Genomic DNA, 27,909 nt, shown 5'->3' on the forward strand with positions numbered 1-27,909 from the left:
TGAATTTATGTGTAATCAAATACTCTGAGCAGCATTAGTATATGAAATAAATATTAGTGCTGCATTTTTTTAATCCACTAAAATAAATACAGACAAGTTCCAAGCAGCTCTGTGATAAGGATTTGACTTTCTCTTGGCGTGTAGGCAGTACACGAGTAGTAGGGTTGATTCTGACTTGGACAGAAGCTGCCTGTAGCCCAGTCTTGCAAAGCCGGCTCAAATTGTGTGAGCTCACATCCCCACTGAGATTTTAATCTGGAAAACATCCACTGAGAGTCAGCCGAGCCCTGCAGATGGAAGCTGAACTAGTAGTTTATGAGTCAAAACTTGGGAACATCGTGATCAGCTATGTGTCTGCCATGTGTTTACAACTTTAAAATGTGATGGTGAAAACACTGATAGCCCAGCGAGTGGTGCATCTGTCCAATCAGGTGACTGAAGGGTTCATGAACTGCCAGTCACTTGAATTTATATCAAGCAAATGCTTGGATGGAGTCTAGACAGACAACCAAATGCAAACTATAATTTGTGGGCTCGCTTTGCAAGATTATAAGAAGCTGATATTGTGTGTGAATGTATTGTTTATTTAAATGTGACTTTTTAAAGTTAAATTTTCAGCCTTTTCTTCAAGGAAATCCTCTGACACAGCCTTTATACCACCATCACAGTAAAACAATTCAATTAAAGCTCAGTATAACGAAGCTGTTCGGTGGGTTTGCAGCTCTTGTAAGGCAGGGTTTACAGCTTCAATGCCAACAGCAAATTATACATGCACCTTCCTCTGCAGCATTAACCAAAATTAAATTGCATGTTTATTTTATGCTACAGCGTCTATATTTGACCACATAGACAAATACATACACTACATTTGAATACACATCAGCCATAGACATGTACAGAAAAGAGCTAAGATCTGAGAACAGCAGCACACATTAGCTTTCAGCTACAGTGTGTCCATTTTGTCATGGACACATGTATTGTCTGCTGCGCACTGGCTTGCTAAACGAGCTGCCAAAACAAATGTCAACCGAGGGAGAAGTGCACTCTCTCTGAAAAGTAATTTATCTAGTTAGTTTGACAGCTGTAACACTTGTCAATGTCTTTTAGCTCAGATGCTGAATGATTATGTCCTTTTCTTCAATATCTCTAACAAAACACTGTCTATCCCCTTATTAGTCTGTACGCTACAGTTAGCAGAGCAAGTCTGTTCATAAACACATACATCGACCTGTTTCCTCTGAGGCTTGGAGGCTAAAAGGTCATTTCTGATAGATATCCAACAGTTTTCCCACTTACAATACAATAATAATACAAAACTATTAACAATAAATTTGAAAAATAATTTTCACAATGATTTTTGACAGCAAAACAAAATAACATTTCTAATTGCAGTTGGACTTTTACATTGATGTATCTCCAAATAGTGGGAGTCTCACTGCACTCACATGATCCCTCAGCGCTGTAATTGGGGTTTGTATAATTGGCAGGCCAAAGGCAAAAACAGTGCTGTCTGGAAACACACACAGACTCACAGTCCTGTGGCTCGGCTAGCTCCCTGACCCTGAACTCTGACAAGGTCCCCACAAAAGCTGGAACCAAAAGGAAGAGTGGCCCCATACTGTCCACATTGTTCAAGTCACAAGGAAACACACATAACAGCGGCCCGCACATCCAAACTCAGTGTGAAACAATCTGCAGTGACAACAGAGTGAGTTCTGTGCATCACAGCTACCAGAAGTGGGAGATGCTGACTTCTCCTTGGCTGAATACATCAGAGTGTAACAGAAATAAACACAATGCAACTACTGGAATCATCTCAGGTTGAGTAGACACAGGACAGTGTTTGTTTTTGTGTTGGATTATACTGTGTGTGCTATGTGCTGTATTAATAGAACAACAGAACAACCTACTGCACTGGCTAGATAAGGCACATTTAGACTATTAGGTTTGTCTTGCTGGTATTAATTTTATCTTCGAGTTCTCTATTAGTGCTGCTTTCTTGTTATGTAATAGAACATTTGCTGAGCCAGGAATAGATTACGCCTACTCTGCTGAAGTGTAGCCCAGGTGAAGTGAGAAGCACCACTACAGGGTTTTTATAAAATCATACATCAGGCAAAACCAACACTATATCCTGCTGTACAGATAGAGACGTCCAAATCATACGTACTTGGAGGATCTGCTGTAAAAATGTCTTTCTACTTTTTTTAACTTTGAACCTTTGTGTCATTTTCAGATCGGCTACTGGAATGAGTACGAAAAATTTGTATATATTATGGATCAGCAGGTCACCAACGAGTCCTCTTCTGTGGAAAACCGAACAATTGTGGTCACTACTATTATGGTACACTCTCAAGCAGGTTTTAAGTGTTTCACCTTAAGATTTCTGCCACTCAAGGTCAAGGTGTCCATTGTTGCAATCTGTCCTGGGAGGGTAGAATTATTTTGTTTTGAGTTGCTTTCCATCCACTCACTACATGTTGAAACAGTCGATTCACAGAGAGTGTTTCAACTGTATCCGTGTGGGTGCCAAAGCATTTTGGTTTTTGTATATTACAGTGGGCTGTTGTAGTAGTGACGTCACAATAACGGCTTTGGTAATGATAACTATAGTGATAGACACCATCGTATTTACATTCAGTGCATACGTAAGTAAAAATGTTTCCCTCTCATTAAGTAAACTGTCAGTGACGCTGGGGTAAATCAGCTGTGTCTCACTGGAGACATGAAATGATCTGCACACAAGGAGGACATAAACAACCAAAGGCTGCACCCTGTGGCTGTTTATCCCTTTGTTCAAATTTACTTCAACTTGCTTAAAATTGACACGGACTTGCAACGTATCTGTTGTAGGTATCTCCAAAACCAGTGCTCCCACAGTATCAGACTTAGGCACAGTGTTAGTTAGACTAGTTGCAAACAGTATTCACAGGTTAGTAATCATCAGCCATTTTTAAATGTAAGATAGGGTACGCCTTATCTTACATTTAAAACCATGGCCTCTCGTTCCTTCTGACTTTGCCTATTATGTTTCCATCTTAGGCAAATTCAGAATGTGGTAGTCACGCATTTTCATTTCAATGTCCAGAAACTCATTGTCCTCATGACCAGGCAGGAAGTAACAACAGTATTCAGAGTGAGGGAGGAAAAACAGAAGAGTAGTATCATTGCATTATTTTCTCACTGCCAGGCATGCCTTTGATTTGAATAAAGACAACTGTTATTTTAGATACATCACAGTTATGTCATTAACTTCATGTTGTTTTTATTACATTCCATAACTTTAAAGAAAGTGTCATATTCAATGAAAGGCCACCCTATTATTATAGGGAAGCGATCCTTTCATTTTGTCTACATGACTGCAGAATGGAAGAGAGGGTAAAGAAGCACTAGGAGTCAAACTGTGAAAGCATCACATAACAGCCTCCTCTGCAGATGACTTCTATTGTAAGTCAAATGACCTCTGAAAAACATGTAGATGCCATAAGACAAAGTAAATCACCATTGCTGAACAGGGACGTGCACAGGAATTTTGAAGGGCAGTTGCTCTGACCTGAAAAAAGGCACTAAACACAGTATCCAAAATGTATTAACAATATAAATGTCACCAAAATACATATGAGAAAAAGAGTTCCTTATATTATTGTTTATTGTTTTTTTTAATCATTATTTTTTATTTTAAAATAAATAATCTAGATTGAATTGACAGATGGGGAAAACTCGCTTCTAATAAAATATTAAATAAAAAAACGCTTAGATTTCGGAAAAAAATACAATCCTTTTTTAACCTTTTGGCTTCCCGTACATTCAGTTGCGCTTCTAGCTTGTATTCACTTCTGTTGGTACGTATCACGTATGGTAACTGGGCAAAACTACGCATGATTTGTTGTAGTATGATTGCATAAAGGAAGGAAACAGGAATTCCGGTAGGGAACAGAATCGACTGAAGTGCAGGCAGCGCTGCAGCAGTGCAGCCACTTAAACAGAGTTTGCCCTTCCCCTACTGACTTTCACTTTCGGTGCCCGAATGGAAGTGAATGAGGCTTTGCGATCGCGATTATTTTTTTATTTTATTTTTTTTTCTCGGAAGGGCGAGTCGGAAGGGCAACTTGAGTCAGGAAAGGCAAACGGGCAGTTGCCCGGGCAACCAGAGCAACCCCCCTGTGCACGTCCCTGTTGCTGAATATCCTCAAGGTGACGTCAGCTCATCTGAAGGAGGTTTAATGGCAAACATGTTTTACTTTTTGGAGGAATTCCATGATATTTTATTGAAGTCCAAGGCACAGAGGTGATGTGGAATAGTCTAACAAGATAAACAATCAACACAACAAGCAGATTATTTTATTGTCATGATATTATCGACTGCAAAGAAAACTGAATCAGTATGACATTTTATTTGGTCATACGACTACTCTTCTGATGTGGCTCACACATTTCTGCGCTCTATACTTTGTGAATGAATTAATTCCTGATCACTTTTATTTCTCTGCTGTCACTGGCGTTTACTTTATGAACTGGAAAAGTGCCCCATTCAGCTTGTCCCACTCCTTGTGCCATGCTGATGCAAAGCACATGCAACCCCCCTCCTATGGCCCATTTCCACAGATTTAGATTGTGGATGAGGCTGGCATGATCCTGCTTTGCCTCCTTTATATGTGTTAGATGCTTCCCTCCTCCCGCTGGCCCAGTCGGCGTCTTTACTTCAGCAGCCGTTTTTTAAGTCTGTGGATTCCCCCAATAACATGCCTGCAACTGACGCTGTGTAGATCCTTTTAACCTCTGCTCTGTCTGTCTTTTTGTGTCCCCCCACATCTGTTTGTTTGTCACCCCTGCACTTGTGCATGCTACAGTGCCAATCAAGGCCTTGTGTGTGACCATTGCGGTCTGGCCACTGTGGATGTGTGCTTTCTTTTCAATGAACTCAAAATTATGTCTGATTAACAGGAAGCTCCGTATGTGATGTACAAGAAAAACTATATGCAGATGGATGGGAATGACAGATATGAAGGCTACTGTGTCGATTTAGCTTCTGAAATTGCAAAACATGTGGGGATAAGATATAAACTGTCAGTAGTTCCCGATGGGAAGTACGGAGCCAGAGATCCAGAGACCAAGACGTGGAATGGGATGGTGGGTGAACTGGTTTATGGGGTAAGTGTCAGTCTGCCTTTGTAGCTCATAAGGGGGAGGGAAAAACTGTTCTTTTATCATTTCCATCTACTTAAGCCTTGGATGTGTTCAGATTATTGTAAAGTAAAGTAACTAAAGTAAAGTATCCTCCAGATGATAGGTTTTAAAAAACTCACTCAATCCATTTTTAGTCAAAACAAACCAAGATTAAAGTGAATGTTACCATGTAAAACATCAATCTTGATCAATTTCATTCTTCTCGTCACACAGGGGAATAAAATTTCCTCCATGCCACGATAAGCAGAAGACAAATGTGAAAGCTGTTGTTTTAAAGTAGTAAGATTACAGCTTTATTATACTCGATTATTCAAAGATAGTGGCAGTAATTAAAAAACAAAAAACAAAAATATGTTGCACTTCTACAACATATTTTGCAACATATAAGTGGGAGGATGAGTTAGTTTTGGAAAACCTTTGTCAACTGTGAAATTGCCTAGACTGTTTTTTGTCATGCATTTCGTGGGTCACTCACACTTGAACTGGCTCTAAAAAGATTATTTGCATCTTTTATGAGACCTCAGCTGCTGACTGAATAATGATTTCTCAATTTAACACCTGTAGTTTCTGTTGTTATGGCTGTTTCACACACCACTCTACTCTCATGTAGCCCTACCAGTATTAATAAAAGCCTAGACAGAAAGAAATTACCCCCACCCCCGTAAGAATTGAAATGGCTATTACAAGACCATTGCTATTATTTCTGCATCAAATCTGAATTTGTATTGTCATTAATTAGCAATTCAGATGTAAATTGACTCATAAAAAACTAGAAGGGCACTCGCAGATCTCCCCCAAGGCCAATAGTCCAGTCTTCTATGATCTGCAAGCGCAACCACTATGTCTGGATATATTTCCAAAATTACAGAATTACAGTCAAAATATGGTAGTGCCTAGCTGAAGCCTCATGGTCTCAGCTGTTTATTTATTATGTACTCCTAAATTGGAAATATTACACACTTAACATACATTTGTGAAAACCAGCCATGGACATAGCAGTTTGTTATCAAAAACAGTTTGGAGAACTGTATGTTCACAAGGAAGACATTTTTACTTGAGTCAAATTTAAATTTGCATATAGAAAAACACAAACCAGTATGATTTAGCACCTTAATATTTACTCATAGTGAAGTAACTGTAGTATCCGCCATACAGTGTAGAAATCAAAAAACATTATGTTAAGCTACAATTATAACTACAGATATATCAAATGCTCAAACAACAGAACAAAGCTGTATAACACACATGAACCCAACCGAAGTGAAAAATGATTTGTCTGGCCAAACCTTAACGGGCTTGTCCTTGTCCTTTGGCCTTGCTCCACTAAGTGTCATGAAAATCGGGCTAGTAGTTATTCCATAATCCGGCTGATAAACTAACAAACAAATAAATGGCACCGAAAACAGGTAATGAAGACTGGACACCTACATTTGGCTGACACCCCTCCTAATTTTATTTAAGATATGAATCCTTTGTGTTATGCATTTTTAAGATCAGTTACTTTACTACTCGCCCCTCAGAGCATCTCCCTGCCAACATTTGTCACTGCAGTAAGATACTAACAGATGAGCCTGTCAGGTATCGCAGAGGATCTGATGGACATGAATTTAACAGGCTGATTCACATTTCACGGACCGCTTACATAAATCTCCCCCACCTCTGTCTTCCGACCTTCTGCCTTATTCATGGAGGAGATTTGGATCGAGACAATGACATTAGCCAACACAAATGCTGAGTGACTCATTTTCAGATGGGAGGCTTTATCACAGGTCTGCTATTCAGTATAGTCAAAGCTGCCTCATCTCACTGTGTCCACGCTGTTTACTCCATGGATTCACTTTAAAGCATGCCTGGCCATGTTATCATAGGACATGATTATAGGACAGTGTAACTTATATATAGTCATGGTTCTTGGCTTGACTGTGGGTTATTTAACACTTTGGGGGGTTATTTATGGTTTGTTCTGAAAGACTAACTCCCTGTGTGCCTGTTTTCCATTTTCACAGAGAGCTGACATAGCCGTGGCTCCTCTAACTATAACGTTGGTACGGGAAGAAGTGATAGACTTCTCTAAGCCCTTTATGAGCTTGGGCATCTCCATTATGATTAAGAAGCCTCAAAAGTCCAAGCCTGGGGTGTTTTCCTTCCTGGACCCACTGGCCTATGAGATTTGGATGTGTATAGTTTTTGCCTATATCGGCGTGAGTGTGGTGCTCTTCCTGGTGAGCCGCTTCAGCCCTTACGAGTGGCACTTGGACGAGAATGATGAGGTCAAAGACCCTCAGAGCCCCCCAGACCCGCCAAACGACTTTGGGATTTTTAATAGCCTGTGGTTCTCCCTGGGTGCCTTCATGCAGCAAGGATGCGATATCTCACCAAGGTTTGTTGTTGTGTTCACTATCCGTCACCTCTCAGTTGTCCTCATCATCTCTCTGCATTTTATAGTCCCATGCATACATCTCCATCCTGCCATGGTGCATATAGGTTATTTTGAGCTTTGGTAGTGCTGCTGTCCTCATGCTTCACTTCACTGTACATTCCTCCCATTTCTTTCTCTGAGCAACCCCTGTGCATCCATTTGTTTTATTGCTGCATGCTGGCAGCGATGCTTTGCATCCACAAAATAACTTATATCCACCATGCTGAGGGCTGTAAAATGCACTGGGGTCATTACATTTCATTCAAAGTAGCTGCCTGAATTCCCCATGACTCTTGGAGGGCTACCGTGTTTTTGCTGCATGTCCCTTTTTACGGTCATCAACTTGGTGCATATAACGTATTTTGTGTGGCACCACAACTACATTATGTATTTTGCCAATGCAATGGCCATTCAGCCATCCAGTCTATTCACTCATCATCCATCTCTTTACTCATCACTGTTGTGGCATGCCTGACCTCTTCTTCAAGGATTCTTGCCTCTGTCATCCTTTCTTATGGGACTTTGGAAAGGTTGCAGAGAAGTTGGTTGAAGTAAAAAAAATCAAGGAGACGTTTTCACAGAGTCTTATTTAGTCGATTAATGATATGCCATATAGAGAAAAAATGTTGGTATCTAATAGTGGGACATTTAGCATTCTTTCAGCTTTTATTCTTTTTCAGGGAAACACGCAGAGAACAACCCTTTGATTATTCATATTCACTAAGAGGAATGGTGGCACAATATCTGTATAAATAAAAAGTGTATCTAATAATGCTCACATTTAGTAACACGGTCATTTAACATAAAAAAGATAGTGTAGTTTCTGAATGACAAGTGCATCTAAATAGCGTTTCACTGTCCATATTGTGGATTGTCAGCCGCACAGCTGGATGTCGGCATGGTAAGTTGTCCCATTAGCGGATTGATTCTGATGACAGCTGCATATGATCGGAGAGGAGCAGCTTCTGGAAAGCTGAAACGAGTTTTTGCTAAAAAGTACTCTATAGCCCTGGCACAGACCAGGGGTCTCATTTCTAAAACTGTGCGTAGAAACCTCACTAAAAGTGTACCTTAAAAGCCAAAAATATTCACACTTATAAAACCGTGTGAATGCACACTTGTAAGCAAGTTCCTTTTATAAATCATAATGAACTTGAAATGTGGCGCATGTGAGGGAGCTCCGTGTCCAAGTTTGTTTTTTATAGATCACAACCTTTGCTTGGGAAGTGGTGTATGCACATTTCCATCCCTGTTTTGTACATACGCACCTTTTATATATGAGACCCCAGTAGTTTTCAGGGCACTGTCATCACCAGATGGTGAAGTGTATTGTCTGTTTTCTACATATTGTCTCTAGTGCATTTTTGTGGCTTCAACTTTGCATCTGCCACAACCACATTTAGACAAACTCCTCACAAGTATCATCGACCTTAATGTGATCTCATTCTTTATAATCATCACAATTATAAGCCAATTACAGAGAAGAATTCAACAAAATCCGCCTAGGTTTGATTGCAACTCTGAAGTACAAACTAAATATTTACAACTTGAAAGCGCCACAAGGAAAGCATGAATACTTGAATAAGCTATGAATACAATATATTAGGAGAAATCTAGACCAGTACATCTGCAATGCAGTGATGCGGTGTAAATGGATCCTCGTTCCTCGTAAGAAATGTGAGTTCATCTGACAGCAGCACACTCGGTGGAATGCATGTGTGATCGTGGAAGTAGGGGATGGTACCAGAGAGAATAGTCAAATTTAAAAATATGAACCCAAGGTTGCACTGCGAGGCACAGTTTTAAAGTCGGAGCCTTTACGTTTATGTGAAAACTGAAGAATTAGTTAAGGACCAGTGAGCAGGATGGGAGTATCTATGTGACGAAGCGGTTTGGCTTATCACACCGTGACTTCAACAGCAGACCGAGCCTCATGGTGCTTTTACTTCAGACTTGTTCTGTCCCCTCTGGTCTAAACTTGTGGTCGAGAGTGTTACATTTTAAAACAGATGCACCAAACACTAGCTGCAGCTTTAAACCAACAGATACACCTGAAGCACCAAAATCCTCACAGTTGTTTGGTAATGTCAAGTTGACCAGGACCTGCTTTGTTTCACCAAAGACAACAAATATACACAGTATAGCAGTACTCAGGCTAACAATGAGCCAGCATTCCCTGGAATTAACCCAAGTAATCTTGGCCAGATTCTAGGGCAGCGCTCATCAAAGGTCTGGCGTGATTCTGCAGGCTGCTGGATTTAGGCTGCTGTTGGACTGAGCATAGTTGGCTTTCTGGGATGGTTGCTCACCTGAATTAGTTCCAAAATGGGGACATAGTTACAGTATGTTGTATTAATGAGCCTTTCAAAGAATGAATCAGCTGTAAAGGCAGCTATATTGAGTTAATGATACTTCACCTAATTCCATCCATCCATCCAGCCATCCATCGTCAACCGCTTATCCTGCGTACAGGGTCGCGTGGGGCTGGAGCCAATCCCAGCTGACATTGGGTGAAAGGCGGGGTACACCCTGGACAGGTTGCAAGTCCATCGCAGGGCCTCACATAGACAAACAACCACACTCACACTCACACCTATGGACTCTTAAGGTCTCACCTAATTCCTTTATGCAAAAACTTGTTAGCATGGAGCAGGGAGAAGGGGAAAGGGGATAATATTGCAGTTCTCATCACTTAATGGGTTACCTGGACAATTTCTCTAAAAGTACAAAATTCCTCAAATTATGGAGCCAGGTCTGAGCTGGTAATGTGTCATAGGAGTCACTTTCTTCCCCTCACTTTGTAGATTTGAGCATGCTGCTCTCATGTATCTGCTCTGATTCCTCCTCTCAGGTCTCTGTCCGGGCGTATCGTCGGAGGAGTGTGGTGGTTCTTCACCCTCATCATCATCTCCTCCTACACGGCTAACCTGGCTGCCTTCCTCACCGTGGAGAGAATGGTTTCTCCCATCGAGAGTGCAGAGGACCTGGCCAAGCAGACAGAGATTGCCTATGGGACGTTAGACTCAGGCTCCACGAAGGAGTTCTTTAGGGTGAGTGTCTCAACTGGCTGTCGTCCATGCTGTCACTGCACTGTATAACGAGAGCTGCTCTAACAGTAGTTAATGTTGGCCACAAGCACAGAAGTCTCTGGAGTATTCCTGTGGGTTTTGATTTATTGCCTGCCAGGTAATAAATCGAATGTCTAGAATTGTATTTTTTCTCTGATTCAGCACTTCCAAAGTAGTAATCCTACAACTACACTTGATTAATTCAGTACATCATAAATCAGTGGTACACATTGTTTTATAAAAACGAATTAAGTATTACTAAAGGAGTAAACATGCATTTATTTTGTTCAGTAGCTTAAAAGACGCTGCTTTGGGATGGATTGCCAAGATGAGCTCATATTTTAAAAGTGTCAGAACAGAACACCAGTCCTACTGTGACCACAAAACTAAATCATGGCATGAGGCTTAGGAGGGAACGCCTGTTATCAGCCTGGTTGCAAATCCATTTTGCCCACAAAATTAACTTTGATTCTCTCCATCAAAACCAAACGTTTTTATTCCAGCTTTATACTTTCTGGCAACAGGAATAACTCAGCTACTCTACTGAGACAATTATGCTCCCTCGTCCAACCACCACCAGAGTCATAAACCAAACTTTGATTAGCCTCACTTTGCCTCCACTAATATGCAGATTAACTTCTATCTCCGCTACACAAAAGTGCTGCCAAAGCAAGGGCGCAAATATTCTCAACAAGGTCACACAGTGTATTAACGTCTTGTAATAAAAAACAGATAAGGCTGCGGTCGTAAAAACACTGCTAATTTAACGTCAGTTAGTGTTGGCCATTCAGAAAAGCAGGTGACAGGTTGTGTAAGCTTGTAGGTCTTATAATAAGTAAACCATTTTGAGATTCTGCATCAAACTGTGATGATGTAGCTCTGTGCAAGCCCCCGAAACACTGCCCACATCTTTGATTTGTGCAGCAATTCATACAAGTGAAATTAAATGACGGTTCAGTCTGATTGTCAGGCCACTTCTGTCTATGTGTTTGAAACTTTAGAAAAAACCTTCAAGAAGAACTACAAGATGTCATTATAATTCCAATTTGTGGGCTTCTGTCACAAAACTGCAATTTTAAAAGAAGACGTCCTATTCCTCGGAATTGGAAATGTCATTCACATCCAATGTCCAGCTCTGAGCTGTGTCTATTTTTAGTCCTAGACGGTCTCTTGGTATTGCTGCGAGTCTGAGACGTTTCATAAATACAAACCCTGGATTCGGTTAGACTTGGGAGTGATCAGGAAGGCATTGTGTATTGGTTTCAGACACTGCCTCAGTCCACCGGGAGTTATCTTACAATCTCTTCTGAGATTTGCAGACAGCTTGTGTAAATATGCTACAATCCAGTAAGGGACAGCATGTATCTGTCTGTTATTTGCTCCATTTTACATTCACTGCCGGCAGGACAGAGCCAGTCCATACATAATCAAATAAAAGTATGCATAGCTCTCAAGAGAAGAGGCGTAAAAGCCAAAAGAGACAACATTACCTTTGGGATGAAAGATTCTTATTATTGTTTGTGTGTTTAATAGTGCAAAGGAATGATTTTGCAGGGATGTGAGACCAGTGGAGGCATGTGTAATGCTTCTGTGACCCAGCTCATTTATAAAAGCAATGCGGCACAATGGCATAGTCTGCTGTGCCAAGCTGAACTGAGGTCTAAAAGCATTCAAATGGAGCAATCGCCACAATCAGTGTGGAGGAGGCCATCAGTAACTCGCTGTGTCCTGCACTGCAATGCTTTAAACATCATTAAACATGAAAAGTGTGGCTGCTCAGAAAAGATTTTGTTTTGCAAAGAGAATCCAAAGACTGCAGGGAAATTCAAGGAGCTGGTTGCCACAGATTCTAAAATGTTCAACAGTTTCAAAGATCTATTTAGGAGGCTAAGCATTTCATATTAGATGTAGCTGTAGAGTCTCACAGACGAAAAAGATTGTGTTGTTTTTTTCCCTTTTTATTGTGTAATGATCATCAGCAGGGACTGAAAAACGAGGCGATATTAAACAGGACATTAAAGTTTGGAGGAGTTGTGTTTTTTGCCATTGAAGTTGAAAATGAGTTTATGATGCGAGAAGAGCGACAGTGCAACACCATCAAAATGGAGACTTTTCAGCAGACATCTCCATTTGTCTTTATAACTTAACATTATAAAAGAGATGATGAAGTAAACAAAGAAAGTATTGTAGGTGACTTACACATCTAGCAGCCCTAAAAATACTCATTTGACGTGTCTATTGGATGTTTTTAAAGAAACATTCTAATTAACCAAATATATTAAATTGATTATTTTTGAGGCTTCCTGGTGAATCATCACATTAAAAGCAGCTGCATAAGCAGCGGTAGATGTGCTAATCCGTGATGTATTTGGCAGGCTGTGATTTGTCAAAGGTGTTCCTGAGGAGATAATTGACAGGCGTGTAGTGACTTCATCCTGAGTGACAAATATTCTGCCTTTCTTCCTCCAAACTAGAGATGTCAGTGCAGAGGAGCCAATCTAAGCAACAGTTATTGAAATCTGGTGATTCAAAGCTAATGATTAATAGGAGCTGTAAATATCGTTTACGTTGATCTTTAAAGAGGGTTGCATCACTTAATCCAGATCATACAGCCTCCTCAATGCACATAATATATGATGATAAATAACTCATCTTCTGGTTTTCAGAAAGATTTAAAACATGCTTTGTTCTCAAACCACTGGGCTTTGCAAAGCCTTGGAGTTATGGATTTACTTTTTTAATTTTTATCCTCATCTGCATTACCTACATTTGTTTATTTCTTTATGCTAATTCCACAATTCAGACCATAGGTATCAAATCTGGTTTAGGATATGTGTATACCATATTCATAGAAATTGGTCTACATTTTGGGAAATATGCTCATTCTCTTTCGTAAGAGTTAGATCAAAATAATACTGATACCACTGTCACGTCTGTACACTAAATATGAAACTGGAACTACTAGATGATTAGCTTAGTTTAACATAAAGACTAGAAGCAGGGAAAAAAGCTAGCATGCCTCTGTCCAGAGTTTTGAAAATCTGACACCAGCACCTCTAAAGCTCACTAATTAACACGTTAAATGTCCTTTGTTTACTCCATATACAAACAGAAATGTAAAAACAAGATTTTTGAAAAGTCCTTGTTTCACAGGGAAACTATTTCCCCATAAAACCACAGCTTGTCATTTTTACATTTCAGTTTTCGTAGAGATTAAAACACATGAGATACAATGTGTTAGTGAGCTGTAGAAGATTTTCTAAACTTTGGACAGAGCCAGGCTAGCTGTTTCCCCCTGCTTTCAGCCTGTATGCTAAGCTAAGCTAATTGTATCCTGGCTCCAGCTTCATACTTAACAGACAAAAATAAGAGCACTATTTATCTTCTCATCAAATTCTCTGCAAGAAAGCAAATAAGATATGTCCGCAAGTGTCAAGCCAAAGGAAAGAAAGCTCTTACATCTACACATTAGATGAATTATTTTGTGATGGATTGTTGCGGATGTTATTTCCTCAACCCGCTTCACCTGCTTCTACTTACAATACATCTGTGATTTTCTACATTTTCCAGTATTATTTTTAACAAGCCACTGAGACTGGCAACTTACTCGGCTCATTCGGTTGTGTTCTGTACCGTGTATATAGAGGTTTAAGGGGTTGACTGTGAATAATGTTAGTAAAAGTGGCAAAAGAGAGCACAAGTAAGAAGTAGTAGGAGGAAGGATATATATGTTGCTGTTTGTTTAATTTCTATTATAAACTTAAAATGTGTTAGGGATAGTTTTTAGTTTTTACTTTGACTATGTATTAGTGCTAAACAAGCCATGCTACTATTTAGTTACTTTATTCATTTGTTTCCACTGATCATGAATATGCAGTGAATTAGTCACCATGCATGCAACTAAGAATTGCATGCAGATAAAAATAAAACAGCAGAAAGATTACACATGCTTTGTTTGGCCTGTCGACTCTGTTTTAGGATGACAGTGTGACAGACACACTCAGAGGGCAATGAATCACTCTCAGGCCTTCAGTACTGACAGATGAACTGGTAGCTGGAAGTATTTGAGTTTAGACCTGTTTATTTCCAGGATGCATGAGGGGCAGTAAAAACAAAAATCCTCGCTGGCCAAAGGATGACCTGTTTGTCAGTTAAAAGATCATTAATATTAATTTATTGAATACTTTGTCTTTGTTGTTGCTTGGTGAGAATTATGACAGCATGAGGAGTTTCACAGATTTCAACACAGGCGACCGACCTGCTCCTGACAAGCATGCGTCTTCATGTAACCCAGAAAAGAATTGCTGTTTTCACACTATGGTCAAGCCTGTCATCAGCTATTACTGTCATGTTAAGAGTGTTTACATGTACACTCAACTGAACTGAAATCGTGCATATGTCAAGAATGATTCACTTACTAGCCTGAGCCCACAATCCATTACATCTCCGGTGAATTATTTACACAACAGGGCCGTACACAGCACTGAGCTGACATAGTTTGTTTCACCTACCAGATGTGATGTGGGATTGACTCACACAACTGCTGGATAAAACCAGTCAAATATTACAAACATCATTTACATCAAATGTTATAAATAAGCAAGTAAAGACATATGTTAGTGCCCAGTTATAACAAGAACTAATTAATTAATAATTAAACATGCAATAAATAAAGAAACACAGAATAGCAAACTATAATTTGCTGTTGTAAATGAGAAATATGTTTGAGCACTAATAAATTATAAAAGGGAAATAAAATGTTATGTAAATCATACAAAAGTAATATTATTTAATTTTCTCTGTGAACATGTCCTGGTGTCAGATGTTTTGTTCACACTTCTGCTTTCTGTTTGCCAGATTATGAACCTGCCTGTAATGTACCTTAATCACAATCCTGACAAGCAGACATGTAGAAATATGAAAAGCTCCCTCTGAGGCTCTTCTCCCTCACCAAGCTCAGCAGAAGGTCGCATTAGCCCGGTCTTCTATTGTAGACAGCTGTATACTCCAGCTCCCTGGTGACCGGCGATCGGCCTCTCGCTGGCCATTTTTAGCAGCGTACTGAGTGTCAGAGCAGGGCAGGGCTGTGCACGTCTATAGCAGCTCCAGCTGGCAGCTGACTGGGCCGTCTTTAAGCAGAGTAAGCAGGTCAAATGTGTAAAGATATTATCATTACAAAAGGAGTCCTATAGACTGTCAAACAACAAATAGTACAATCTAATGTCATATGGATCAACGAGTATCATGTGAGAAGAGATGACAATTCAATAGAAGTGCCTGATCCCTCATGATTTCAATCGTTTTTGAACTGGGTTAGTTTATATTAATGTGGAATACCATATTAAAGGAAAAACATAAAAAATTGTAGGTCTTATATTATGAAACATAATTAGATCAACTTACGCAACATAATGTGTGATTAAATTGAAGAGAGTGACTTTACCACTGAGACAGAATGACATTCAAATAGATTCTCTAGCTAGTTTGTCTCTCCGTCCTCACTTCTTTCCACTCTTTTCTCTTTTACCATAATACAGACTTATATTACACATACTATAAAATAGAACATACTGTATATTATATAATACAGAACATATTAAACAATAATCATCTTTAAAACACATATGATGTAGTATAAAACCCAAAATAAATATATCATAATAAACATTTAACTGACTCAACTTTCATTAACGACTTGTAACTCTGCACCATAGATGACGCCCTGACATGGCCGCTAAAATACTTTTTATTTAATTTATATTAAATAGAGTATAGAGAGGGAGCTGTTGGCTGCATTATTGACTTGAGGCACTTTACAGGTATGCACAATAACCCTGGTGTGCTGCAGCCACGTGTGCGTGTACTGGAAGTTTCTGCACTTAAAGATTCAGTGGAGAGCCTACAGGTGTCCCATACTTGTTTATGTCTTCAATACCTACACACCGTATTTCAAGCTGTTATATCATCAAGCTGCACAACAGGCCTTAAAATGTAAATGTTGAATAAGCACAATAGTCAAATAGACTGATAAAATGGATGATTTTATTTAAATAAAAATGAAACCATGATGATTGTGACTCCAGCTGTGACCTGCTGGCAGGGGCACAAACTGAGGAGGAGGAGGAGGTCACTTCTGTCTGTTAACATTGATACCAAACATGGCCTGCATTTTGCTTCTGCTGAGCTGCCAGATTGTCAGACTTCAGGCTGCTGGCAAGAAGCCCACAACCTCCGCTGTACTGTTTACATGTAAAGGATAAATCCACTCTAAATTAGAAGAAGCCGAAAGCTGTAAGGGCACTGCCCCTCTGTGTGTTGAAATGTTTAAGCATATTGCACTTCTGCTCACACCAATGTGACATCATGGACTAGGGCTTGACCAGGAAGTGCAGACATTATTTTTTCCGTACTTTAGAGGATCAGTTTGACATTTTACGCTTATTAACTGTCTTGTTGTGGGATTGATGAGAAGATTGATACCACTCTCGTGTGTATGGAGCTAGAGCAGGGAGTCGATTATCTTAGCTTAGCACAAAGACTGCATTTCTGGTTGTGTCGGGATTAAACAAACAAGATATAACTTCAGAGACCTTTAGAGGGGCTGGTAGGGATGCTCCTGAATTACAAGAACCAGGTTAGCTATTTCCTGTGCCTCCACTGTAAGGGACTGTATAAAAATATGTTCCCTTTCAAGGGAACTCACTATGCGTCGATAACGCTTTGGGAATGCCCCCAGCGTGAATGCGTCTGAAGCATCTATGTCAACTAGTCCAATGGAAGGAATGAACGTCATGGGCTGGTGACGTCATGACCAGGAAGAGATAAAAGCGCATCCGGTGCAAACCGGCATCAGCTTCTGTTGCCTCAGCAAGCGATCTGTGTACTACTGTCCCGTCTATTTATTGTTGTCTGTTACTATTGGAAGTATTTATTATGGCGAAACAAATGTACAAGCAGTGTGCTTCTCCCTGCCCACGTTATTTAACGGGTGGGGATACACACGAGCTTTGTGTCATTTTTTTGGGAGTGGAGCATGCGGTTTCAGCCTTCGAGGGGGCTGAATGCCAGCATTGCGAGATGTTACCGCTTCGCATGCTTCGCTCCCACCTGTCACTATTCAATGAGAGTGGCCAGGCTCGCGATCCTCATGGTGCAGGACCCGCTGTTGCCAAGGCAACACGGAGAATGCATTCCTGGGTATCGCAAAAGGATCTTTCAGAGGGGTTGGAGACGGATCCGAGGGCCTTTTCGCCTTCTTTACCTGAAAGATCCAGTGCTCTCCCCCCGGTGTCGGAAGCCCGCTCTGCGGCTTCTTCCGCCTGGGGAGAGAGCTCGCCTATGCTTCAGTGCTCTTACTCCGAGGAGGTTGATGTGCTGAGCATGGCAAGTGAAAGCACACACACGGGGGAAATAGATTCGCCAGCTATTTCCTCAGCATATGATTAGCTGGTGGAGGTGATCACTCGTGCTGTAGATAAATTACATATTGATTGGCCAGCCGAGAAAAGACACATCTAGTGTTTCACCTCCACCACAAGGCCTTCCCTTTTTCCCCGATCTTCACAGTGAGCTGTCTAGATCGTGGAATAAACCATATTCTTCACGATTATTTAGCCCTCAAGTTCGATTATATTCAGGTATAAAAGGGTTAAAGGAGTATGGTTATGAGTCGATGCCCCGGGCCGAGCAGACGCTTGCGAGTTATCTATCGCCCGGTCCAGCATCGTCTCTGAAGGTCTCGGCTTTGTCCACTAAGCCTTTAAAAACAACATCCAACTTAGTGGGCAAAGCATATACGGCAGCACGTCAAGCTGGAGCATGTCTTCACACGATGGCAGTGCTCCAGTGCACTGGAGGTGCATCTCGTGCACCTCCACGGAAACACTGGAAGCAGACGCAACGCTCTCAGCCGAAGCCCTCTAAGTCGAAGCCGGATCTGAGGACCATTCTTCAGACTAAGAAAGCTTCGGCACAGAAGAAAAGGTCCTGTGAGGACAGCCCTACCCGGGGTGGAGCGGGTCACACCTCAGTATACGGTGTCTGGTCCACCTTGGTGTCCTCAGGGGATCATGCTGCCAACCCCACCACCCTTGGTGCTTCGGGGCGCAGTGGTCTCCAGCGAACGTCAGACATGAACTCTCTTAGAAGGGTTCAAAAGCAGTTCGGGTAGTGAGTGCCTCACTTACACCAGAGGCCCCTTAGTAGATTTTCTGTCAGAATGGAAAAAACTTCCTAATATATCTCAGTGGATCCTGCATATAATAGAGAAAGGATACAGAATCCAGTTTGGTTCTCGTCCTCCTCGATTCAACGGGGTGTTGCTCACGCTAGTGCATCCCGAGCAGGCTCTGGTAATGAAGCAAGAGGTAAAGGCCCTGTTAGCGAAGGAAGTTATAGAACAGGTGTACTCACCCGACAGAGAGTCCGGGTTTTAACAGCCGTTATTTCATTGTTCCAAAGAAGGATGGAGGGTTGCGTCCCATTTTAGATGTTCGTCTGTTGAATCGTTCAGTACAGAAACTCAAGTTCAAGATGCTAACACTCAAACAGATCATGACTCAAATCAGATCCGAGGACTGGTTTGTCACGATAGATCTGAAAGATGCTTACTTCCATGTCTCCATCCTCCCTCAGCACAGGAGGTTCCTGAGGTTTTCTTTCGGGGGCAAAGAATTCCAGTATCGGGGACTTCCTTTCGGTCTAGCTTTATCACCCCGCATGTTCACAAAATGCGTAGATGCAGCCCTGGCCCCGCTCAGGCTGCAGGGCATACGTATTCTGAACTACATAGACTACTGGCTGATTCTAGCAGAGTCAGAACAGTTTTCCTTCCTGCGGAAGAGGGTAGTCTAGGGTAAATTTTTTTGGAGAACAGAGGAGTGCCTTTTAACTCATATTTTGTTTTATTTTAACATTTTTTGTAAAAATACAAACGTAAAACTATTATAGGAGCCATAAGTCAGTTTTGAGAAACAGAATAGATGTTGGTCTTTATTGTGATCAGTCATTTAACATGATCTCTCCAGAGAGTGTATTTGAGCCTTGTTTAGTCATTTGGTATCAGTGCTAGCTGTTGATTTAGCTGATTTAGTTGATTTGATTGTTATGTTTTCCATAAATATATTATTTTGAGAGACTGGGGGAGACTAATGCAGTTTTTGTAAGCCAAGGAGAGGGTCCATTGACAATACTGATACTTCTTGAGAGGGTCTTGCCTTTTTAGAAAAGTAAATATCAGATTCAGCCCCCACTTCAATAATTTTCGTACAGTCCCGTTATTTGTCTCCTGGCTCCAGCTCTACCCTTAGCACACAGACACAAGAGTGGTATCAATCTTCTCATGTAAGACAGCGACTGAGCGTATTTCCCAAAATGACAAACTTTTCCTTTTACTGAAACCCACAGCAGCTCATTGTGAATGGTTTTATGATTGTCTATGTTTTTAAGTGCATAACTAAACTGTTTCTGTCTTCTCTCTGTGTCCTCAAATGCAGCGCTCCAAAATAGCAGTTTATGAGAAAATGTGGTCATACATGAAATCAGCCGAACCCTCAGTCTTTGCCAAGACAACGCCAGATGGGGTTTCTCGAGTACGAAAGTCGAAGGGAAAGTTTGCCTTTCTTCTCGAATCCACCATGAACGAGTACATAGAGCAGCGGAAGCCATGTGACACCATGAAAGTGGGCGGCAACCTCGACTCAAAGGGCTATGGCGTGGCTACACCTAAAGGCTCTGCATTAAGGTGGGTGGGATAATATAACAATATAGTCCATGTTGTTATAGTATTCCACCTACCCTGATGTCTCCTTTTGCCATTTTCTTCTTCCTCACTCTTTAATTCTTCTTTTTTTAAGTGCATCAATGAGTGAACCGTAGTATGAGTTATTTCAATTTAATTAACACATTCAGCCATTTTCTGTTCTGTCCCATGTATCTGGTTTGTGTCTCTGTTACTTTCTTCTCTCTTAAGGTTAATGGTATATTAGTCACTCTCAGTAAATCCATTTGAATGCCGATGTGCACTGTCACCTACCCCAACCTTGTTTGTTTTGCTCTTTCCCCTCCCTCCTGGTTTCTGTGGTGCCCTTTTTGCTTTGCTTCTAATTCAACACTGATATATGTCTTTTTTGCTAGTTAAAATGCTGGTCTGTCAGTTGTGATGAATGTTAAGCTGCATGCTGGATGTTCTTATTTCTAATTCAACAATGACAGAATGTCCCCATCCCGCACACTTCAGTTACAAGCAATGTAACCCTCCATGCCACCTCTCTAATATTTAACATTTTCTTTGCTGTAAAAAATGCTTCTTACCCTTCCACACCAGTGAAATTCTTTACCAATTTGTCCCTCCCGTGCTCCCCTTATGAACCAATGATATTTATCACTATTTCTTTACTAATATTCTATATTAGATTTCTCACGGACCTGTTCATTTTCTTACAAGTTATGTTTTATCGTTTCAAGAAATGCTGTTAACCTGGCAGTGTTAAAACTGAATGAGCAAGGCCTCTTGGACAAATTGAAAAACAAATGGTGGTACGACAAGGGAGAGTGCGGCAGCGGGGGAGGTGACTCTAAGGTCAGCCTCAATGTCACCAAAGTCGGGTATCCTAGAACAGAGTAATCGGCAAGGCTGTCGTCACTGACTTTAGTCTTTGGGCAGAAAATATCTGTTTGTTTTTCCATTTTTATAGTGTAACTGTGATCAACTGGGAACCCTTTACTTGGCTAATGGAGGGAAAAAAAGCCCAATGATGTGAAACCAACCAAAGTACAGAAGAAGGACAGAAGAAGATCCGAAAACTAATTATTAAGTGTTTGATTTTATATTGACAAAGTAGTTGTTTCTATGCTTTTGGCCTGTAGTTATGAAAGACAGAAACCATCTTTCCCTGTTTTTTTATATCTACAGGCCAACATGAAAGCTTTGTATCTTTAAATGTAGCATTCAGACTAATGCCAGAAGGATTAAAGCGAAGATCAAATCTCATTTCACAATCAATATATGCACTCTCCAATCTGCCGCCTGGGTGTTAGGGCAGGCACGGGGGACAGCGTTGTCTTGAGGGGACTAAGCATCGCAGGCAAACGTGAGAATTCTAATGACAGAGTGACAACTAACGGTCCAAACCTTTTTGTCCAACATCCTCTCACCAAAATCCAGCGTAAGACTGACAGAAACCTTTGGTTGGTCTTGACCCAAGGCCAGTCAAAGTCTATCCATGGCCACCCTGACCTGGTAAACCCTGCAGTAGTAGAGTCTAAGATATGACCAGGGGCCCCATTTGTACAAGTAGATTTGATCTGAATCTCACATTCAGATAATTTTTCATAATGAGCATAAAGTTGATGTACAAATACACAAAGATATACAAATGAGTGAAGAAGCATTCAAATCTTAAGGTGAGACTATGCAACTTTTTGATAAACAGTGGCCATTGTGGCCACACATGGCAATTACAGGACAATGGCACATTGAATTTTCTGGTGAGTTTACTTCTTGTTTTAATTTTGTGATGGAACCACTTAAATGTTTATCTTTGAGATGCTAAAACATAGTGTGTCAGTAGCACAAGTAGAGAAGAGTCATACAGTCAGTCACAATATCTGCACTTTAAAATTAGCTAACAGTAGAAGAATCAGATTCAGATTTATTGGCCAGTATGTGTACACGCACAAGGATTTTGAGTTAAGAAAAGCGGTTTTATTTTAAGGTGGTCTAGATTTACTCGCATCTAGAACAATTTACAGGAAAATAGAAATAGACATACAGCTAATACAAATACAACAAAGCTGTACAAAGAGGTTGAACTATTATTTACACACAAGTTGGTAAAAAATACGTTTATATACAAAAAATATATAAGGAAGTTAGCAAATGTTAGCCACTATTAGCTACTGGTCATAGCAGGTCATGAAAGACTGTAGCAGCAAACTGAATACTAAAGCAGGGCTGAGATTTATTGCTTCTTAATTTATTTGTAAGATGAAGAATGTGTTAGTTCTTCATTGAAAAGTACACAGTCTCACTTTTGTAGAGCTGTGCAGCATGCTCAGCACTGCAGAAGAGCTGGGATCTTTCTTTCTGATGAGGATTTTTTTTTTCAATCAAATCTGTTGTACAACCTTTCTTTAAATGAGGCCCCTGATCTTGTGTTTCAGACGCCAGGGCGCAGTAAGAGCCCGACTGTCTGTCTCTGCTCTTCAGCTTTCATCTTGACCACAGTACACTTGGTTGGCATAATGTGAGAGAAGAGACAAAGCAAACTTTGCTGTTATTGACTCGAGTCATCCATTCCTGAGTGAGCAGGATATGGATACTACCAGTGGGATAACACAAAGAAGCCGTCTCCTCTCGCTGGCAATTTGCCTCGACCCCTCAGATTAGAAAAGAGAGTAGATGATCAGTGTAACACTATCACATCAGACTGCCACATTTCTTTGTCCTTATTTCACTTTCAGAAATGCATGTGTGGGTAATTTAACAAGGAGAAGAAAATATGTTGTATGTAACTACCACTGGTAAAATACACGCCAAAACATCACAACATCAATGAAATATTGCCATTCGGCTGCTGAAGTTAAATTCAGCATTTACCTTTATATATACTAGAAATCAATAGAGATACTTTACTGTTTTTATTTTTACATGCTCACATGAACCAAACAAAACTTGAGACAGAATGTTAAATCACATTTTACATCCTTATAGGTAGTTTGTAGTTTATACTGTGTAATGTTCATTTAATTTGACATCATACAGTATGTGATCCATTTGGCCATGAGAGTCAGTACTGTGCATGGGTTTTTAATGTTTGTTATTCTGTGTGCTCATGAATTTTTTTTTAGATACTGGTTTCTTGTTTTGCAGACAGACTGAAGGGTAAAGTTCTGATGTGACTTGAATCAGAGGGAGCGGAGGTTAAGTCCAACTGACTCAGACAGGTACAGGGGGTGGACACAATAAAAGGAACACCCGTACAATGTATCGAATCCAATACAACAATAAATACTATCTTTGTGAAGCTTGTAGGTCTCATAAGATGTGAGGTAATAATACAACAACACAAGCTATGACCCCCAAAATTACTATAGAGGTGAATCAATACCACTCTGACATAGCCTCAACATGAATTATTAAACTTCACAAATGTAAGATTTATAGCACTAGCTGTTGCACTGCATTGCAATAGATTGCACAGGTGTTCATGATATTCTGTCCACCCCCTGTACTTAATCCGACGGTTGGATTCATACTCCTTTTAACACAAAAATGTTATTAAAGTTTGAGATGCTGGCAACAACCAGCCTGAGAAAAAACAATTAGGTTTAAAGCAATAGAAATCACATTTCATAATGTAAAAGTGTTTTTAAAGTGTTCAAAATGAGTAACATTAAAACATTTCCCTCGTGCCCTCTGAGGAGCTTTAGTCCTCGAGAGAATCAAGGTACTTTAGATTGTTAGAGGCAGATACATCTCTTTGCTTTCAGGAGAAAAATCACATTATTTAAAGGCAGATTTAAATGAAATGTGACCTGTCAACTGAATGCAAAATTAACGAGCCTTTACATAATCAGTCACCAGAGAGAATGCAGAAGTGAGAGAAGACAGAGGATCTGTTGTATTCTGGTGCTGGTGACTAATATTTATATAACATAAAATGTGTGTGTTTTTATGTTTTTATGTCTTGAACAGTGACTATAGTATAATACATTATACTTACTAATTATGATTTTTAATATTTAATATTAAGATTTGAGTTAAAGCTACATTTTTAAGATGTAGGCATTCAGAAGGAGGCACTGAATTATTTTCAGTGAAACAGATTCAAGATCAGAGCAAAAAGGTTTGTCACATGCTCATATATGTGCAGTGAAATGCACGGTGGAAAAATAAGAATTAAAAAAGGAAACATGAAAGATAAGAAGAATAAATATACATATAAATGTATACATTTTAAAATGCGCAAGTGCATAGTGGCCCGGTGAGTAGGTGGGCTGTGCAATGTTTCAATATCTAAAAAAACAATAATTAGTTTACAATAATTGAATTAATCATTTATTAATACATATATTTGTATGTATTTATATTTATATATTTGATTTAAATTTTTTATGCATTTATTGTTTGATTAATATAAAATAATTTGTTCTTGGCAAAAACTATAAAACCTATGAACCATAGAAAACAGAAATGAGGCTTACAGTAAATTGTCTTGGCAAGCGCATATATGCTGTATGTGACTTCCAGTACTTCCAGTATAACGTAGATTTTGCTCAGTGGGCCTAATTCAACAGTTCAGTTTTAGTGTTACTGCATCTCATAACTTGTTTTTGCTCGCTACATTTCATAATATGTTGTATTTGTAAAAAGGTGCTGTAGCAATTCAAATAGTAGCCGTAGCGACAGTGCATTATTATAATTCTTGGTTTTTGCTTTCTTTTGAGTTCAGATCCTGGTAAATGTGAGTCAAGCCAGGGCTGATAAATCACCTGTTTGTTTTTATCTGTTTGAGTTCACTTTCCGCAGAGCTGTGAACTGATATTACATCAGAGGTTTGGGACAGCTCACAGTGCTTTTCTCTTTGACAGTAAATGTCATGTGGAGTCATTCACCTTTACAGACCACACTGCAACTGGCGACAGAGCAAAATTAGTTTAATGCTGTGATTTTGTGTCCCTGGGGCAAAAAAAAATACAAACCCAAGGTGCTTAGGGAGTCGGAAAGGAAACGGATGTCATTTTTTCCTTTTTCTCTCCACTACCCACATTGTTTGTCTTGAACAAGTGGCCCTTTTCACCTCTGAAGTCCCTTTGATTTCTCTGTAAGGCTCCAGCAGGGATGATGACTGTTATTTAGAGCTGCACCCTTTGAATTATGATGTAAAATCTTTTATGACTAAATGTAATTTCATCCACATTCAATTATCAGTTAAGTCCAGAAGTTCCCAGTGTAAAACGTGTGCTTCCTATTGCTATAATCTGTTTCTATCCGTAGAATTACAGTATATGAATATAGAATTACAGTATACTGATAATGATTAAACTTAACTTTTTATTGAGGTTTTTCACATAAGAAAATATACAGCGAAATATTTTAACATGTGAACCTGGAACGTGCACTTCAAATATTATTTAAAAGTCCATGGCCACCACCTGGTGGTGTGTCCGAGCCCTGGGTCTTCATCTGATGACAAGCAGATTGTTGCAGTTCACCCATTTTGTTTGCTTGGAGCTGAAAAAAATGTAGATTTATAATTAATAACAAGAGAAAAGGCAAGTCAGTAGAGTCAGAGTAGATCATCCTATCGCAATTCTGTGGGACAGGGTCATGACCTTAATTAGCTGTAGTTGTTTTTATGTGACTAAAAGTTCTTAAATGGAGGAATCAAAGTGCAGGAATGTAAATTTGACACCGAATCAGTTACTGTAGCCACACTTTATTGTAATGAATGTGATATTCCAAGAACACAGTTAAAATGAAAAATTGTAAATTTTTAGCCAAATCATCCTCATTGTGTCTCTAAAAAGCATCAAAAGACCTCAGAGCTTAAGCATTCAGAATGTGTCATTGTACAAATAATGCCATTACAGATCACCGTATGTAGGATCTTCACTGCATCTAAATTGATTTATAAAGTGTAACAACCACTTAGTTTAAAGTCCGTGTTCGAATGTTTCTCTGCCCCTCTGCCAACAAAAGACATAAAGTAGTGAAACAGATGAGTCTGCATCAGAGGAAAAAAAAAAAAAACGATTTAGAATTTGGCCCGCTGGCGTGATTGTTGGTGCAGGAGTGTCAATTCTAGTTTGTTGTTGCATTTGAATTCATGTATCCAAGTTGCTATTTGTCCTTGTCATCATAACTTGCCTTTCAAAGAGCTCTGACTGGAGAACAGGACTGCAGGCCATCCACTTAACATCATGCATGCATTCTTTGATTCATTTATTTTTGTATAAATAATCAGAAAACATTCCTTCTATGTATTCACTTTAACAAAGAATACAGTGGTGAATACAATATATTTAATAATGTTGGATTACAAACACTGATCTTTTTTCTGAAAGGAAATAAGCCTGGAAATCTGTCAGTCAAGGAAATCAAGCACAATGTCTTGCAAAACAAAACCCCCAAACTATGACTCTTCTCATCAGGGATGTGGTGTCTTTAGAGACTCCTTCAACTCATTTTCCTTGACCTCAACTGGTTGGTAATGATTCAAAAACATAAACTCAGATCACTTCCGATTTGATTCATACGTTTGGAAGCAGGCCTATAAATCAACACGTCTGCTCTTCTGATTGGCACAGATGTTTCTCCGTGTGGGAACACAGATTTAGAGGGGTGATTTTGTGAGACATTAGCCTCTAATAACTGTCATTGAAATTGAACTGCTGTGTTTTGTCTGTTAGTCAAGAAAGGGTTCCTGTTAGATCCACCTTGCTAAACATCAAAAAGGCTGCCCATAGCAACAAAAAAAAGTGCCCTCAGCAATTACTACCTCTGTTTTCTTTCATTCTGTTAAAGCTATGCAGCAGCTGCTTTATTCTGCAAGTTCAAATCTTTTCTCTTCATTGTGATCAGTGTGTGCCGATTACTCAAAGCGATATAGGTGGGGTCTGGCATGCTAGGGTAGTCATGGATTATGAAAGATCATATATTTATATATATACATATATACTGTAGTGTTGCTTGCTATCTGTGATGTGTTGGCCAGGACCCTACTCTATCGCTTTGCACAGTATAAAGTAGTTAAAAAAGTTGAATAACATAAAATAACATAATATAATGTTATTTATGTTATTTCCCACGTGAAGAACTCCTGTAAACCTTGCAGTATTGAAACTCAGTGAACAAGGCATCTTAGACAAGCTGAAAAACAAATGGTGGTACGATAAGGGTGAATGTGGAACCAAGGACTCTGGAAGTAAGGTCAGTCGCTGCAGGTCTTTTTATACTGATTGCAAAATGCATTTTGACTTAACTGTTCATATGCAAACATCTAAAGCACACATTCTCTCAGACATGTTAATCAGGACACGACACATATCTGAAAACGTGCTTGTGTAAACCATTAAAAAATAGATTCACTTTACACATAATTTATTCACACTCTGATCATGATTCATTACATTAACATGACTCCATTACTACTGTACGATATAGACAATCCCAGATTTGTAAAATTGCAGCATGATCACACACTATTTTTTATTCATACCATTAAATTTTTG

General features: G+C 39.7%; 1 protein-coding gene across 3 annotated transcripts in view; it reads left to right on the top strand.

The window, feature by feature from the left end:
• Positions 1-27,909, top strand: part of gria3a (glutamate receptor, ionotropic, AMPA 3a) — a 72,810-nt gene that overhangs the window by 42,049 nt on the left and 2,852 nt on the right. Inside the window, exons 9-14 of one of the 3 annotated variants that reach the window (XR_005443132.1) lie at positions 2,237-2,344; positions 4,945-5,151; positions 7,194-7,567; positions 10,458-10,656; positions 20,169-20,416; positions 21,139-27,607. Coding sequence is in view for 2 of the 3 variants with exons in the window: in XM_038709341.1 (XP_038565269.1) it covers positions 2,237-2,344; positions 4,945-5,151; positions 7,194-7,567; positions 10,458-10,656; positions 20,169-20,416; positions 21,139-21,253 (1,251 nt within the window). In the remaining variant the exon portion in view is untranslated. The remainder of the gene's footprint in view (positions 1-2,236; positions 2,345-4,944; positions 5,152-7,193; positions 7,568-10,457; positions 10,657-20,168; positions 20,417-21,138; positions 27,608-27,909) is intronic. The other 2 variants (XM_038709341.1, XM_038709342.1) reach the window with 2 other exon arrangements.

This window comes from Micropterus salmoides, unplaced genomic scaffold (genome assembly GCF_014851395.1).
Source record: "Micropterus salmoides isolate LMB-PRFRI ecotype aquatic unplaced genomic scaffold, ASM1485139v1 Ms_hic_scaffold_9, whole genome shotgun sequence".
NCBI lineage: Eukaryota > Metazoa > Chordata > Actinopteri > Centrarchiformes > Centrarchidae > Micropterus > Micropterus salmoides.